The sequence below is a fragment of the Rhinichthys klamathensis genome, unplaced genomic scaffold (genome assembly GCF_029890125.1).
Source record: "Rhinichthys klamathensis goyatoka isolate OS25496 unplaced genomic scaffold, OSU_Roscu_1.1 h1tg000132l_1, whole genome shotgun sequence".
Lineage (NCBI taxonomy): Eukaryota > Metazoa > Chordata > Actinopteri > Cypriniformes > Leuciscidae > Rhinichthys > Rhinichthys klamathensis.
Genome location: NW_026606667.1, coordinates 348491 through 367383, shown reverse-complemented (window position 1 = coordinate 367383; position 18893 = coordinate 348491). Strand labels below are relative to the sequence as shown.

The 18893-nt window shown below is 36.4% G+C and overlaps 1 protein-coding gene across 2 annotated transcripts in view; it reads right to left on the bottom strand.

Moving 5' to 3' along the window:
- pappaa (pregnancy-associated plasma protein A, pappalysin 1a) overlaps positions 1–18893 on the bottom strand; it is a 136858-nt gene that overhangs the window by 23772 nt on the left and 94193 nt on the right. For both annotated transcript variants that reach the window (XM_056256731.1, XM_056256732.1), the window contains exons 16-20: positions 14793–14976; positions 13017–13218; positions 12710–12905; positions 6961–7108; positions 5396–5511 (exon numbers count right to left, since the gene is read on the bottom strand). In XM_056256731.1, coding sequence (XP_056112706.1) covers positions 5396–5511; positions 6961–7108; positions 12710–12905; positions 13017–13218; positions 14793–14976 — 846 coding nt within the window. The remainder of the gene's footprint in view (positions 1–5395; positions 5512–6960; positions 7109–12709; positions 12906–13016; positions 13219–14792; positions 14977–18893) is intronic.

Genomic DNA, 18893 nt, shown 5'->3' with positions numbered 1-18893 from the left:
AAAGTGTGTTCACACTAGTTCGGTTGGCCCGGACCAAAAAATTATACATTTAGTCCTGGTTCGCTTTGCGTTCACACTGTCATTTTTAACACCGAACCTTAAAGAGGGGAAAAAAAACCTTTTATGACATATTTTGCGACGGAATTTGTCGAAAACATCCACAACTATGCTGTGTTCTGCAATGTGTTCACATATATGATGGTATATGATGGAACTGATAACATGTGAAGAGCTCAGTAAATGTGTAAAAGGTGTCAAAACAGCGGCAGGAATCCCTCCGTCACACACACACACACACACACACACACACAGATCGGTAACACTTTACTTGAAGGGTACAGATCGGTAACACTTTACTTTACATAAGACTGACATGACACCTTCATAACCATGACATGACATATGTCATGAATATGAAGTAGGGTTTATGCATGTTTATGACAACTGTCATTAAGTGTCTTTCGCTCAATAATGACATTTTGAATGCAAATATGACATTGTTTAAGATGTCTTTGTTATGACATCTTGACATAAACCATAACATCATAACCTGTCAGTGTCTTTGTCATGACAACTTGACATTAAATTAAGTTAAACTGTCATGTGGTTGGTTTTGACATTGGCTGTCATGAGGCCGTTATAACTGTGTCATGAATATTTTTCGTGACCTCGACTACAGTGGTACACATTGAATTTGTCATTAAACAGTTATAATGACCTCATGACAGCCAATGTCAAAACCAGCCACATGACAGTTTAATGTAATGTTAACCAATAAAGCTAAGTGGTTTCTTAAGTTTGATAGTTAATCTGCTATGTCATGTTTATGACAGGTTGTGTTGTCTTAGTAATGTCAAGTTGTCATGACAAAGACACTGACAGGTTATGATGTATTGGTTTATGTCAAGGTGTCATAACAAAGACATCTCAAACAATGTCATATTTGCATTAAAAATGACATAATTGAGCGAATGACACTTAATGACAGTTGTCATAAACATGCATAAAACTTCCTTCATATTCATAACATGTGTCATGTCATGATTATGAAGGTGTCATGTTAGTCTTATGCACACCCCTTCAAGTAAAGTGTTACCCACAGATCTGCTGCGAGGAGACGCGGTTCTGATGCCTGTACCGAACTGTGATGGAAAACTGAGCGACTATGATGAGAAAAAACAGGTATGCTTGAGCATTATGTCCTTTTAAGGATTGTATCTTATGACATCATGTCCTTTTTTGGGTTAGTTTCCATGTCTTTAGTCAATCCGGACCAGAGTTCGTTTGAAAGTGGACCATCTTTTCAGAGATCTCGGTCTGCTTGTTTGGTGCGCACCGGGGTTCATCTTTCACACTCATTCAAATGAAGTGCACTAACAGAGCAATCGCATTAGGTGTTCAGCAAAACAGCCTGAAGACTGCCATCGTAACACCGCTAGTCAAATCCAGCCGTCACCACTAAAACACTGCAACACTTCTGACAGGTAAATGTATATAAAGTCTTTCTACTAATGCCAGTAACAGGGTCATTGTTTAAATTATAGTGATTACAGATGGCTTTTTAACTTTTATGGCTTGGCCCCTGCCTCGCTGTGGTTCAGATGAGTTCAGAGATTACTGTAATCATCATACCCTGTTTTACCAATGCCAGGTAATTGGGAAAGCCATGCATGCCTGAGCCTGTGGCTAATGAACAGTAATTGGAGGAACTGCGACATTCAATGCAAAGTTACAATCGCTGCATGTGTTCGCTGAGCAGAGCCTGAAGTTCACGTTTACAGGACATGCAAAATGTAATTCTCTGTGTGTGTGTGTGTGTGTACGTGGTATTCCCTATGTTAAGGTGACCAAATGTCCCTACAAGTAAAGAAATAACAGCAAATTGTGCTTTTTTTTTTGTGCACTGAAACACAGAAAGTTTTGTGTGATGGTTTAGGGTTAGGGTTAGTGTAAGGGGAGATAATATACAGTTTATACAGTATAAAAACCATTATGTCCAACCATTTATGTCCCCATAAAACATAGAAACCCAATGTGTGTGTGTGTGTACATTTTGTTGGATAATTTGTGAATTTGCTCTAGCAGTGTCGTCCTTATATATTACCGACTGTACTATCAAGTTTACCTGAAATGGACTTTTCAGACTATACATGAATATCAGATGATGTCACCAACGTCTCCTCACTGATGTCACTCACTTTCTAAAACTTGTCTGCCGCCATCTTGACTACCTGATTCGGGAAGATCGATACGGCAGTCGCAACATAAATCTGTAACGTTCGTTATTTTGAATAGAAATCATCGCTCAAAGCATTCATTCACGTCTTCTCCGGTTCATTTGTGTTCAAATACATGCAATATATAGCATCCGCCAGGGCTATTAGTCCAACGGTGCGCATTTTTGGAGAAATAATGATTAATTATCACGTTTGTAAAATATTTCGTCATACAGAATGACATTTCTATTTATTTTCCACTGAATTATGCGATCTGAAGAGCTCAAACAGCGAATGCAGCGAGATCTGTGTCTCCTTTTCCTGATTTGCGTCAAATTATGATCTCAGCGCGCGCTCATTCGCTGTACAGCTGTCAATCATCTTAACGTTACGTGGTTCAACGTGACCATTATCCTGCCTCCTCATTCTGACATCCGTGATAACAAAGCTAAAGTAACATCTCTTCACCTGAAACAAGAAGCTAATAAATGCACGATTTGAAGTATATGTGATTTGTGTGTGATTTTCCTGCGATTGGGGTATTCATATGAAAAAAGAATGTTTACAGTATGCATGCTAGGTAAGGATAGCCCATAGCTTCGTATACAATGCTAAAAATAACATATTTAAACAAAAAAGTTTGACTTGAAACCAATTTAAGCCGCGACCGGAATATGATACAAATACTCGATGGTTTTTTAAAGTGAGTTTTAAGTAAAAGTGTAATATTAATCAATTAAATTGTGTCATGTAGCTTTATGCTAACTGTTGTGCTAATGCACCTGCTGCAGGAGCTATTCTATTCCATACAATAATTAAGAAAAAAAGAAGTCAAATAATGTTTATTAGTCAAGATTAGTTATTTTGTTGTTTGTTTTCTAACAAGACTTAAGATAATAGGCTTGTCAGTACCATAGACAGTATTCGGTAGGTACTCAAGATGGCGGCAGCCAACTGGAAAAAGAGAGGTTGACGTAAGAGGTCACGTGACTGATATTCATGTATAAAGGTAAAAATGAAATGGTCCATTTTCTTCATTACAATTGTCATGTTTCATGTCACCATTTGACATTTTCCCCCTCAAACGCTGAAACTACTGTTCATACAATGCTCAGTGTGTGACTGTCCAAAAGCACTCGGTTGGCTGTCGGTTGATAACCATCCAGCCGTAACATTATAACACTGCTTCGTTTCACAATGTACACGTTTGGCTCCACAATATAGGGTTAAAACAACAAAAGCGGAGCATGGTTTCACAACCCCGTCTAAAAAGCGGTGCCATCCCCTCTTCAAAATTACAAGAGTGAAATGTTTCATGTCGGCGCCGGAGGAAACAATAATACAGCGAGAATAAAAGTTGCGCCTTCTTTCTTTGCGTTTACATTTGGGCGGTGTTATGAAACACACTGACGTAGATTTGTGGAGGTGAACCAAGCGTTTAGGAAGGTGTTGCTGAGCCTTAACTTTTAATATTACTTTTAATATCTCTTTAAAATTTGACACTTTGAGCTTTGTAACTCTGCAGATTTTATACTAGCACTAACAGCTACATAACACACTAAAGAAAGAGGAAAACAAGAAATCGCATCAAGTTCGCTTAAAGGGGCTTTTAAACGTAATCTGAAAAGCCCTAAAGAGGAACAATATCACTGGAATCACTTTCAGAATTGATGAATTATTAAAACATTAATAGCCACACAAACGTTAAAGAGCACAAGCATTTAAAAGTAGCAAAGCGCACTTGTAATAAACAGAATGTTATTGTCCATTAGCATGGACACTGTTAAATACTATAGTTATCATTATAGTTATCATTCTTGAATGCTTTTGAACGAATGCTTTTTCGTATGCATCATTATAACTGCATGAAAAGGCACTGAATGTAATGAACAGTGTTGGGAATAACGGCGTTACTAACGGCGTTATCTTTCTCAGTAACGAGTAATCAAACGAATTACTGTTTTCCCCGTTAAAACGCCGTTACCGTTACTGACAATAAAATGCGGCGTTACTATAGCCTAATTGAGCTCACTGAAGCGGTTTTCATCCGAGTAGGCTCTCTCTCCGCCATAGGACCTGCAAAGTTTTTTCTCTGGTGTGTGTGTGTGTGTGTGTGTGTGTGTGTGTGTGTGTGTGTGTGTGTGTGTGTGTGTGTGTGTGTGTGTGTGTGTGTGTGTGTGTGTGTGTGTGTGTGTGTGTGTGTGTGTGTGTGTGTGTGTGTGTGTGTGTGTGTGTGTGTGTGTGTGTTATGAGGCGCCGGACTGGACAAAAGCATTATATAGTTTGTTTATAAATAAATGACAAATTTCAGCATTAGAGTAATCTATGTAGCCTATTGGTATCATCTGCAACGTTTTAATTAATTTCATGGTTATACAAATAAAATCTAAAAAATAACCTGCAGTGAACGTTCTGGGAGCACTTCTTGTTAAACTGTTAAAAATTTTAACTTGCACTACAAAGAGTGTATATGTATATATTTTTTTGATTAATTATTCATTTTTGGTACATTTCTTAAGAAGACTAATTTATTTTTAGACTTATTTTTTTGGCCAGTTGTGGTCTGTGCAATATTAAATATTAAAAGTTCTAAACCATCTACTATGTTTTATTGTTATACTATAGTAATGCTTATATTTAAAATAATATAGGCTATTGAATTTAATAGGCGTCTCTCACATTGTCCCACAGCAACATTACAATAGTGTAGATTAGTGTACAATGTTTTAGAATAATTTATTCTATAGTGTCCATTTCATTAATTTGACATATGTAATATTGGGGGCATCCAAGTTATTTGACATAGGCCTATTTGAGCTTTTTTTTTTTTTTTTAAGTAACGCAATAGTTACTTTCCCTGGTAATTAGTTACTTTTATAATGATTTAATGAGTTACTAACTCAGTTACTATTTGTGAGAAGTAACTAGTAACTATAACTAATTACTTTTTTTAGGTAACATGCCCAACACTGGTAATGAATTGCAGTTTAGAGGTGAATTCCTCATAGACAATGCCCCTGTCTGACCCTAAAGTCTCGAGCCTAGACATTGATGAACGACACTGATGAATCATCAGGCACAATCCAATATCTGCTGTCCGATCTGTGTCACCTCAAACGTGGAGTCACACTCAGGATCAGCGTCCCTGCCAGGAAAGCTGAGGCGCTGAAAACACAAACCTTGACTTTGGGAGGGTTCATCCAGTGATGTCTCATCATGCTGCCGGCCGTCATGTTACTCGGCAGATTGACCACATCACTGTTAGAGTCCCTGCAGGACAACTCACACTCCTCTCCTGAGGGGACAGACAGAGGAAAACACACTCGATCATCTCTATAAACACTCAAGACTTGCTAAACATGCATGAAACGCTCATCACTGACGCCATTAGGGACTTCAGTAATGATTAAACATGTTGAGATCTGAACGTCATGTAGAGATGCACAGGTTTCGTAAAGTATTACTGTGTTTAGTGCTTTAGAGTGTGATGTGTTATAAAGAGGAGTATTTATGGAAATTGCAGGATATATTGTAGGGTAAATGCGGGTGAATCTCACATCACATTTTACTGCATAATAGAAAAAAAAAAAAAAAAGTATTTTGCCTATTTTAAGGACCATTATGATTTTTTTAATTAAAGACAGTACATCAAATATTATAATAATATATCAATACAATGTTAAAAACAGTTGCACTGCTTAATATATTTTGTGTAAACTGTGATACGTTTATTTTCAGGATACTTTGATTAATAGAAAGTTCAAAAGACCCGCATTTATTTGAAATATAAATATTTTGTGATATTATAAATGTCTTTACTGTTACCTTTGATAATTTTTTGTTCTTGCTGATTAAAAGTAAGTTTTAATTTCTTTAATATATATATTTTTTTTTTTAGAATATAAAATATATGTATTTTTTTATTTATTTATTTTATAACTTCACAATAATTACTTTCACATTGATGATATAATTGAGGGCAACAGGGAGTGAAAATTATCTCACAAAGCAAATAATCTAAATAATATTAAAGTTTTCTTTGAAAATTAAAGAAAAATGTCATTGCTTTGATTAAAAAGAGGATAAGGCATGAAATGAGATGTACAGTACCAATACAGTATCGATAGATTAGAGATATGTTACAAAATTATTATTTTTTTATTTTATTTTTTTATGAAAACAAAACCATACAGTATTTGATTCCCAAAAAATCTAGAATACGCCGATTTACACTATTGGATGTTAATATCCAATATGGGATATGTATATAGTTCGTTCCTGCTTCTTTTTTTAAGTTCTGAATTATATATATATAAAATATTTTTATTTATAATTAATTTCACTGTATATAGTCTAAAGTATGAAAGAAATGTATGTACATTTTTAGAATAACTAATTTCTACATTAAACACAACAATACGCCATCGCATTCACGATGATTAAAACCGACACTTCCAGTTTTCTTCCCACCGGAGCCATTTCAAAATGGCGGCTGCGTGAAATCAGCGTACCAGTGTTTCTCAATCCAGGATTCTGTTATGAATTTATAAAACATTATAGATTAATATTAACATTTTCAAACTTGGGATGAATTTCCTGAATTCTGATGGTGTCAGTGTATGCCGAACACAACCAAAATCTGCATCATACGTTCCAATCCCAACATAAAAAGAAAAGTGTACGGCTCTGAGTGACCCGCACAAAGAAAGCGAGGAAGAGCGAGAGTTTGAGGGAGAGTTGTCACCGATGCCGTGGCCCTTCTTGCAGCTGATGCGGATGCTGGGATGCAGGTTCTGAGGTAGAGAGCATTGGCCCTTCAGCTGAGGGCATAACCGGAAGCTTCCGGTCCAGTTCCCGTCCTTTCTGCAGCGGATGATATTAGTGCCGACAGCCTGGAGACGGTGGAGACACGACACACATCACTACTCACACTCCTGTCGGACTTACAGACAGTGGAAACGACGGATAAAGAACGTAGCGTATATACGAGGACCCAATCGAATAGTTATTTGTTTTTGTCACGATTTACTCTGGGTCAAGTCACATTTATTTATATTACATTGTATGCACTACAGAATGCTTCATAAAGAAAACAACAGTGTTAATGTTGCAAAGTTCTCCAATTATGCAATAAATTGAATTTTAGTTTGTAAAGCAGCTCTAAAAAAAATTACAGTTGTAAAAAAAAGAAAATGCTGCCCTAAATTTTTAAGTACAATTAACTTGGATGTTTAAGCCATTTCAACTTGCATTACATTAAACTGACTTGAAAAAATGAGTTGAATCTCGTAAAAAAAAAAAGGCTTAATTAACTTTAATGAGTTAAAGCAATGTAAAAACGTATGTTGTCATAACTTTATAAAGAAAACAACAGTGTTAATGTTGCAAAGTTCTCCAATTATGAAATAAATTGAATTTTAGTTTGTAAAGCAGCTCTAAAAAAATTAGTTGTAAAAAAAAAAAAATTGCTGCCCTAAATTTTTAAGTACAATTAACTTGGATGTTTAAGCCATTTCAACTTTCATTACATTAAACTGACTCGAAAAAATGAGTTGAAACTCGTAAAAAAAAAAATTGCTTAAATAACTTTAATGAGTTAAATCAATGTAAAAACGTATGTTGTCATAAACTCATAAAGAAAACAACAGTGTTAATGTTGCAAAGTTCTCCAATTATGAAATAAATTGAATTTTAGTTTGTAAAGCAGCTCTAAAAAAATTAGTTGTAAAAAAAAAAAATTTGCTGCCCTAAATTTTTAAGTACAATTAACTTGGATGTTTAAGCCATTTCAACTTTCATTACATTAAACTGACTCGAAAAAATGAGTTGAAACTCGTAAAAAAAAAAATTGCTTAAATAACTTTAATGAGTTAAATCAATGTAAAAACGTATGTTGTCATAAACTCATAAAGAAAACAACAGTGTTAATGTTGCAAAGTTCTCCAGTTATGAAATAAATTGAATTTTAGTTTGTAAAGCAGCTCTAAAAAAATTACAGTTGTAAAAATAAAGGTTGCTGCCCTAAATATTTTAGTACAATCAACTTTCATTACATTAAACTGACTTGAAAAAATGAGTTGAATCTCGTAAAAAAATAATTATAATTAATTAACTTTAATGAGTGAAAGCAATGTAAAAACATATGTTGTCATGACTTATTTATAATTTTTTTACAGTGTACTGTTCAAAAGTTTGTGGTCAGCAACATTTTTAATGGTTAAGAAAGAAGTCTCCTCTGCTCACAGTAAAAACAGTACTAATGTGAAATATTACCATTTAAAAGAACTGTTTCCTATGTAAAAATGTTGTAAAATATAATTTATTCCTGTGATCAAAGCTGCATTTTCAGCAGAACTCCAGTCTTCAGTGTCACATGATCCTTTAGAAATCAGGTTAATCATTTCTGATTATCAATGTTGTGCTGCTTCATATTTTGTAATATACAGTATGTATTAGAAGTTGATGAATATGAAATTGAAATAGAGATCTTCTGTAACACTACATAAAATTAAATTAAAATAAACATTTATCAAAATTAATTGTTAATGCTTAAAACAACAAAAATATGTCAGTGGGGTAAAAAAAATAAATGTAATTATTTAAACGGAAAACAAGATATTTTTTTCCGCCAGTGAATTTATTTTCTTGTTTTGAGCATAAACTTACATTTTAAACTTATTTGTTTGTTTTTAGAAAACAAGATTTAATGTCTTAATTAATTTTCCTTCTCAAGTAAATTATTTAAGATTTTTTTTACTGGAAAACATAAAAGATTAAAAAAAGATTAAAAAAATATACCAAGTAGCCTACTAGATACATTTTTGCAGTGTATAAATGTCTTTATTAACAATCCTTTTGCCGATTCATTTAATACATCCTTGCAGAATAACAATGTTACACATTATTTTGATGGTCCACTTTAGACATTTTGATAACTATAAGTAACTTTACAAAAGTAACTCTCATTAGAGTATTAGTAGACTGTTAGGTGAGGGTTCGGGTTAGTAGAATAAGTTGAGGTTGCAAAGTTACTTATAGTCAGTAATGTCTGTTGAGGAGCATCGAAATAAAGTGTTTGCAGATATTAAGCAGACACTACTAATACTCTAATGACAGTTAGTTGACAATGTAGTTGCAATGTTACTTATAGTTAGTAGAATATCTAGATTGGACTATCAAAGTAAAGCATTACCAATAAAAGTATTAATTTCTTTCCAAAAAAAAAAACTTTGCTGACCCCAAACTCTTGAATGGTAGTATAGGTGTTTGGTTGATTAGATTAATATAGGTCCATCAAGCATCACAGGGCCGCACTAACCATCATGCATCAGCCATGACCAGTGTGAAAATGCATATTGGCCAAAGTGATATTTTCAGCAGGGAAATACAGTAAGCTATCAGGAATGGAACAACTGGATTTGAATAAGGATATTGGGTTCCACTTTATTTTGATAGTTTGCTTTAGACATTCTACTAACTATAAGTAATTTTGCAACTACATGTCAACTAACTCTCATTAGAGTATTAGTAGTAAACTTTCAGTAGACTGTTAGGTTAGGGTTAGGTGTTAGGGTTCAGGTTGGTAGAATAAGTTACTTATAGTCAGTAATGTCTATTGGGGGACCAACAAAATAAAGTGTTAGCAGATATTAAGCAGACAGTCTACTAATACTCTAATGACAGTTAGGCCTCGTTTACACTGCAGGTCTTAATGCCCAATTCTGATTTGTTGCCCATATGCGATTTTTTTTTGACCATCCGTTTACACGTTCTTCAGTCCCTCCAGGATTTCACGATTTTTCTTATGTGATTTTTGCGATCAAAATGACTGATTTTGTGGTGGTAATTTCCAGAAATTTGTGAAAAAATTGCGATTTTTATATTTTATAATTAGGACATCACATTTACCATAATAGTATTATGGCAGATGCACAACAGTCATACATGACACAAATCACAAACAAAATGCATAAAGCTTGTTTATTTGGTCTAATCAAATTCTTTTTTAAAAATTGTGCTGTAGCCTATTGTTGTTGCTTGATTAACATTAACAACAGCAGGTAAATTAGGTTACTGTCACTTTAAGACCTACTACAGTAATGGCAAACATCCCAATCAGTTATTACTGATTGTTTTACGTAAATACTTGCCAAGATGAATATTTTGAAGTAATTGTAGCTATGTGTATTTGTTCAAGCGCTATAAAGGGAATTCAATATTCTAACTAGGCTGACAGGCGGTGACACGCACGCAGTCAGTCACACACACACACACACACACACACTTGCAGTCAGAGACAGACTGTCACTCGACTGGCTAAAATTAGTTCTCTTTCACGGTATACTGCGCTTTTAATAATTATTTTTAGTATGAGCATATCATACCTTTTGTTATGTCATTCAATCATGTTAAACGCGTTAATAAGTTTGCCGTACTGCCCAATGAAAACCTGGGCGCTGATGTGAGAGGGCAGGAGAGACGCTTTTTCTTTTGCCATGTTTCTGACAGACCGCTCACAGACATCACGCGTGCACAACATCTATTCTGTAATCTGTACCCACGTAAAAATGCATTGAAACTTTAATTAACTAGAGATATTTCAATTGGGTGATTATAATTTAATGTTTTGTGAGGACTTTTTTTGAATTTTTGTGATTATTTTGCGGTTAAATTAGGAATTATGCAGGATCGCAAAAAAATGTGACATTTTGTTGATTTTGCGTTGTATTCAGCGATCGCAGAATCGCGAAAAACTAGAGGGACTGGTTCTTTCAATTGTGACCCATATCCGATTCATGCGTTTACAATTGACATACTATCTAAAACATCGCGCATGCTTAAAGGGGGTTCTTGCACAGATGGACGAACGTGAAATATACTTGATGCTAGCTTTGCGATATATGCAAAGTTTGCCAAACATCACCATGATTTTGAGGTGGAGGACGAAAAGGGCCATCCTTTGAAGGTCCGAAGTTTTAGGATGAACAAGCCAACCTTTGATATGTTGTGTCAACGTTTGTCCACATTCCTCTCCTTCGACAACGCGACAATGCGCGTCGGGGTTGCTCTCGTCAATAAACCGCGGATACATAGCCTAATGCCTCAGAAAATCCAATCTGCCTGTTTACATGACAGTCGCATTGGCACACATCTGATTTACTTCCACATATGAACGAGGCCTGAAACCGATCTCGAAATATCTGATTGCATGCGTTTTTTTCCTGTTTACACGGTCATAGAACACATCAGATCTGTGTCGCATACGAGCAAAAAATCGGAATTGGGTCACATTTCACTGACAGTGTAAACGAGGCCTTAGTTGACATCAGGGCTTGACATTAACACCCGCCAACCCGCCAAATGCGGGTGGATTTTGCTCGTGGCGGGTAACACAGTCACTTCAACTAGCCACTTTGGCGGGTTGAATAATTGTAGTCTTTTCAAAAGGCATCTGAAGCGCACTGGCTGCGTGGCGTGCGCGTCTCCGCTGCTTGGTGTGTCCGTTTTTATTTCGGCTCCCATGTTAACAGGTTAGAACTTGCACACTGCCTGCGTGACGCGCGTCTCGAGCCGCGCCGAAAACGCGTGCATGCTAGAAAAAAAACCGACGCCTATTTCTCACGCGACACGCAAGCCTGTTGGAAGCGTTTCCAGGCTAAATAGAATAGGAAAATATGTCATGTTGACACGAACACATATTAATAAATGGCATTTTTATGTTTGAAAGTCCATAGGTTTTGGCAAATGCAGATATAATTTAAAAAAATTCAAATATTGCACCTGTCAATACAGAACGAAATATTCTTATAGCCTATTTTGCCGTCTATGCTGCAACGCCCGAATCCCGAGATAGCCCTTCCATGTACGTTACCAGCAGACACGTTTCTGGTGTGCAAAGACACAGAAAACGCAACTTGTAACAAAGAATTTCCCATCGGGGCTCAATAAAGTAATTCTGATTCTGATATTTAAACAGACAGTGTTTCTAATGCTAAAGGTTTTTTGTTTAGTTTTTTATATTTTTTATTAATCTTCTACATCCATGCACCACTTTTATTATGCAATAAGAAGCTATGTCTTCATCTTAATACATGGTTTTATAGGAGCTTTAAAGGAGCTTTACACACAACCTTATCAGAGCTAATGATAATGACCTGTATTGTTATACCTAGTCTTGATTTGCGTGTGTACAGTGGTTTTACATTTAAAAGGGTTGTAAATCTAGTTCAAGTAAATTTTAGCACGCCATAGTCAACTTTAATCAGGTAATTTCACAACAACAAAAATGTGGCTAGTAAAAATGCTGTGTGGCTAGTAACTTTGGAAAACCACTAGCCACATTGGCTAGTGAGCAAAAAAGTTAATGTCAAGCCCTGGTTGACATGTATCTGCAAAGTTACTTATAGTTAGTAGACTGTCTAAAGTGGACTATCGAAATAAAGTGTTACCGGATATAGAACCAAAAACAAAAGGAACTACCGCGTAAGACAGACCTGTTTGCATGGTGGAGGTTGTCCCAGAGAGTGGTTGGCCCCGTTGCAGTGGATCCAGCAAGTGCTGTCGAACCTGAAGCCGTCTGTGCACTGGAACATGCCATAGAAGACCAATGGAGGAGGTGGACAGGTCACCGGCTCACACCAGCCCTCTAACCAGCGGCCGTCTTCGGTGCACTGCCTCTTGAAGGCTCTCCTGAAGGGAAATAGATGAGATAGATACTGTTCTGATGATAAAGACAACTCATGATGGTATAGATTGAGTGCGTTATCAAGTCCCTGTGTTGATTTGTGATCATATGCACACCTCTTTGGCTTCTTGGCCACATGGTATCCGGGTTTGCATTTGTATTTGCAGAGGGTTCCCACTTTAAGGCCCGTTTCGTTGCAGCGTTTGGTCTGGAGCACGGCGTTGGGAACGGGAGGAGGCGCTGGACACCGGAGCTCACACAAAGCCTCCGGGAACGACCACAGGCCGTCCTCCATGCAGGTCAGAGTGTTATTAGTGCCTGCAGACGAGCGACAGACTCGTATGAATAACACACAATAAAACAGCAGTCTTCATGAAGCAGCACAACGCTTTCCAACATTTATAATAAGAAGAAAATGGTAACACTTTAGTTTAGGGTCCAATTCTCATTATTAACTGGTTGCTCATTAGCATGCATATTAGCATATTAAAACTTATAAAGCACATTAATGCCTTATTCTGCATGAGCATATTCTACATCCCTTAATCCTACCCAAATACCTTACTAACTATTAATAAGCAGTAAAGTTGAGGCAAAAGTCATAGTTAATAGTTAATATGTGTTCCCCAAACTAAAGTGTGACCAAGAAATGTTTCTTGAGCATCAAATCATCATATTATAATGATTTCTGAAGGATCATGTGACATTAAAAACTGGAGTAATGATGCAGAAAATTCAGCTTTTAACACAGTAATAAATTACATTTTACTATATATATATATATATATTCACATAGAAAACAGTTATTTTAAATTGTAATAATATTTCACAATATTGCTGTTTATACTGTATTGTTAATCAAATAAATGTATGTATGTATGTAATAAGACATTGTGGTAACACTTTATTTTAAGGTGCTTGTAATAAGCAGTAATTAACAGTTAATAAGACACTTATAAGACCTTATAATATGCATATAAGATGCATATAAGCATTAACTAATTATAATAAATAAATTAAATTAAATAATACATTTCTCAAGTATCAATACATTGCACTTTTAGAACAGCCGAACAAACATAAATGGTAACACAAACTCCCAGTCCCTTAAAAATGTACCTTCCCAAGAGGGAGTAGTTTCCCTGATCTCTTCAGGGCCTGGACCTTTAATTAACCCTTATATGAAGTAGTTAATGCTTATATGCATCTTATAAGGTCTTATAAGTGTCTTATTAACTGTTAATTACTGCTTATTACAAGCACCTTAAAATAAAGTGTTACCGACATGGTTAACTTTAGTTTGGGGAACAAGACAAAAATAACACTTCACTTTTTTGCAGTGTATGTATAATTTACCAGGACAAATTAGTATATTTATATTTACATATATTAAGTGACTGTCACAAAATCACTTCTTTAAAAACGACATAAATCCCAGTGCACATGATTTCTGACTATCAGTATAGTAATAGATGTTAACCATAGTGAGAAGACTTAAATTAAGTGTTATAAAATCGAAAGCTCCACTAAATTCTGACTGGATGAGTCACGGACCAAACCTCTGAGAAATACCTGTGACCACACATGACTGGATTCCATCTTAATGCCCTATGGTGCAATCGCACACAGCTGCAAGTCACAAATTACTTGGCGGAGGAATTGTTTATTCTGATTATTACGTTTTTATAACGTTTTTTTATTCTTGTAGTTCTTGTTATTGCAATGAGCCATTTATCCTCCTTTATGCTGGGGAGGCTCATTAAAATCAAGTACGTATTAATGTGTGTGGAAATATGAGTATTTCCTGGAAAATTCAGGAAAAATGGACAGTTTTATCAATCTCTTCACTGCATCAAAGTTCAGTAACACTAAAATTTTCCAGCATTTCTCACCCACAAGCTGAGCGGGCTCCTTGCACTGGAACGTGCTCTTCTTGCCGTAGGTGGTGCCTTCTGGGAAATCGAACTGGGCAGGGTGAACATGGTACTTATCTGGCAGCCCACAGTCAACCGGCTCACACGACACTTGCTTGTTCCACTTCCTATCAGCACAGGTGATGGTCACGGTCGAATCCGTCTGCAGAGAAAACACGTCAGATTTTCAGCATGAGTTCAATATGTCATGCTGACCACACCGTACACTAGGGCTGATACCAATGTAGGAGTAGCAGTAGGGCTGTCACTTTACGTTCGAAAATCGATTGCACAATCGATCGGACCAACCAACACAAGTTTTGAAAACGAAAATAGGGAATCGATTTTAACGATAAAAAAAAAAAAAAAAAAAAATTACACCAAAAATGTGTTTTAGGTGGACAGATCAATACAGGATCAGAACATGTAGGATGCTGGAAAATAACAATGTCTTTTCTGTTAACCAAATTCGCTATTACTTCAATGCAAGTGAGCAAGCGCGCCGTTATTTGTTGCGTAGTGACGTGTGTGTTCAAGTAAGCCAGAAATGCGCAGATTCTGTGCAATACGCTGTATTTAATATATCATGAGGATCACGAGTTGCGTATTTGCGCTAAATCCGCGCGGATTTGTTTTACACGAACTTCCCCAGCAAAGTGAGTAAACATAGAAACACGCCAGATCGGCTCGTGATTTGACAGCGTTTCCCGCCAAAGTTCATTTGTACCCGCATTTGGCGGGTCGGAGGGTGTTAATCTCAATCCCTGAAGTTTGCACTCCTGTTTATCATTGTGCACGAAACTTCATGCCAATAAATCATCAGAAATATTGCTGACTTGTGCGTCTCAAGCGCCCTCTTTACGCTCGTCCTAATGCCTGTGTTAGGTGTCCGTGGATTTGCCTGTATTTGGTGTTGGAAATGGAAACGTCTTTAGACATGGAAAATCGATTTTACAATCGATTCAATGAACACTTATGTCTCAAAAATCGATCAGGATTTTTCCACAAAAGTGACAGCCCTAAGTAGCAGCGCTGCAAAAAGACACATTTCTTCCTCTCGTGTCTGAAAGCCGTAGTGCATTAGTATTTTGCATGAGGTTTGAAGTGCCCAGTGTTTTTTGACGACAAAATAAGGAACAAAATATCCTTTGCAAGTGATACTTCTGACTACAATATGAATGTTGATTGAATCTTTAGATATACAATTCATATTTATTATTTACTCTGCAGATAACAAAACCCCACCAAATTAGATGGCATTTTAAAGGGTTAGTTCACCCAAAAATGGCGCTGCTGACGTAAGACGCTGCTGACGTGTGTCTGGTGTGTGTGTGTGTGTGTGTGTCTGGTGCGCCCGAGCTTCGTTTACAGTCTGAGGGAGACGCACGCTGGAAACAAAACAATCTTCGCAAACATGTCTAAGGATTTCCACAGAGAGGAAGACTTGCATTTCTTTGCCCAGCCATATTTATTTGAACCCGAATACACGGGCGCACCAGACACACGTCAGCAGCGTCTTACGTCAGCGGCGGCACTGAACGCGGATCCACAACAGAACCGGAAGACAATACAATGCTGAATAAAGTCCTAGTTTTTGTTATTTTTGGACCAAAATGTATTTTCGATGCTTCAAAACATTCTAACTAACCCACTGATGTCACATGGACTACTTTGATGATGTCTTTATTGCCTTTCTGGACAAGGACAGTATACCGTACATACATTTCCAATGGAGGGACAGAAAGCTCTCGGACTAAATCTAAAATATCTTAAACTGTGTTCTGAAGATGACCGGAGGTCTTACGGGCTTGGAGCGACACGAGGGAGAGTCATTAATGACATCATTTTGGGTGAACTAACTCTTTAACCCTATAAAGCCTCATGTTTGATACCCAAATGCCCTCTAAATAATCAACATGTTGAAAACTTTACTGAAAAAAACCCTGTTGTACACATACTACTACATGTCTTCTGTCATCTGATTGATAGTTTTGACTTTTTTTAAAGAAGTAAAGGGCCTTTTAGTATAATTGACCATCAGCACAGTGATCCGAGCTCCTGTTTGTTGATGTGAGGAGCTGCTGCCTATCCAAATCACTCACTTACAGGCTCTCATTTAGACAGCTACAATCCAATGATAATACATCTTCCTTTAAAGCTTCACTTGATGCACAGTGTTTTGATAATAAGAAGACAATGCGTGTAGTTTGGACACCGCAGTGCAAAAATGTTGGCACATACTCTTGACCGAAACTCTGTTATTCCAAAAATGCCCCAAAACAACCTGACATCTGGTTAAAGAGCTTGAAACATCTTTGACCCAGGATTTTGTCGTAACTTCAATGTATAATGTGCTTTTGAAATACCTACAGAGACTATCTTTTGGAATCTGATTTCAATCAAATAACAAGCGGATAATATCTTCCCTGGTAGCTTTAAGTTGCAAAGAAATACTGAGGAAAATATGACAAAAACATCTTCGATCCATTATTTTGTTTGGGTGCATCCAAGATAAACCTATATAAGACAATGTGATATAAGATTTAGTTTTTTAGTGTAGTAGAAAAGTGACAGCTGACTTCTCCTTAACAAACCGCTCAATCCAAGGTTCACAATGGTGAAAGTTGGGTTATACATTAATTCTTAAGCATAGGAGTTTGCTTGACTTAGCAAAAACCACTAATGAACCTTGACATGACCTGTGCACTTCAAAGTGCCAGGGCTGGAAAATTCAATGGAAAATTTCAATGGCATGTCATCCGTGACAATATTTTCTGAATTTGCAAAAGTTCATGTAAATCTTTGGATAGGGATCTCTAACATTTAATTACATAAACTGTCAAATAACCTCAACATTTAAGCCATTTAGTTACAATCATTCTTGCAAATTTTGTCCCATAACAGAACTTATACTTTCATTATAAAGCACTAATTAGTAATACACCACTGGACACACAAGTTATTGATACGCTTGAGCCGATATTCTTTCTTTCTCGTAGATTTCAGCTTTTTCTTTGATTATTTAATACACCACAACAATATCTTCTTACCCAGCCATTACTCACTTTTTTATTTCTCCATATAAAACATATGCTTTCCACATGATAAACTCAATCAATATGTTTCGAACATCTGCACAGAATTCCCGAAAGTGCCTGAACTGAGAGCGAGTGCTGAATTACAATGTATATAATTATCACATCAGACAAGGTTTTATTCTCTTGTTAAGGACACGAGGGTGTATGAAGGGGAATGCTGACCTTTAGGCATGCGTTTGTGACACTCACAAAAATAGGTTTTGTTGAGATTATTATCTTTTGTTTTCTTTCCTTTTATTACAAGTTAAATACTATTGAGAGAATACACAGAAGCGCGCTATGACATGCTGTTGCACAGAACGGACACAAGGTGGCAGTACCTTTCAGCCGCGTCACTCTGGGACCCTTAGCGAGGCGTGGAGGAAGACGAGCTCATATTCCGGTTGAATGGAAAAAGAGCAACTGTTGTCCCGCGTCTCTTATAACCGTGTCATATTTTCAATATTTCCAGGTTAGTTTTACAACTTTTATATGACTACAAAAGGGTTATAAGCTAATATGAATCCTCAGTGATGTGTGTTTGATAAGCGAAAGGTATGTTAAGTGTGTAAATGGTAAAGTATAATGATAACATTGTGAAGTTGAGGAAATGGCGGCCGACGCTCGCACTAATGTTTTCTTTTATATATTCCTAATGGCTCGGGGATATGTCTGAGTTATTACTGTATATGTGTAAAGTAACTGTACATTAGCGTTATTCATTACCCGTAATGCATAGGCTTACACACAGAGTAAAAGCAGTTTACAGATGTAGCTTTGGGTGAAACGCACGTGGTAGCATTAAATGCACATGGTAATATTAGACTGTAAAACAGTTTCGGTTCATAGGAATCGTGTAAAAGTTATAAGGGCAAATATGTTTACTATTGAAGTTTGTTCTCGTTTAATGTAAATGTAATTTAACTTAACCTAACTGCAAATGGGATTTATTCTGTTACATTAAGTGAACACTTACAAAATGTATAATGAATACAGAAATACT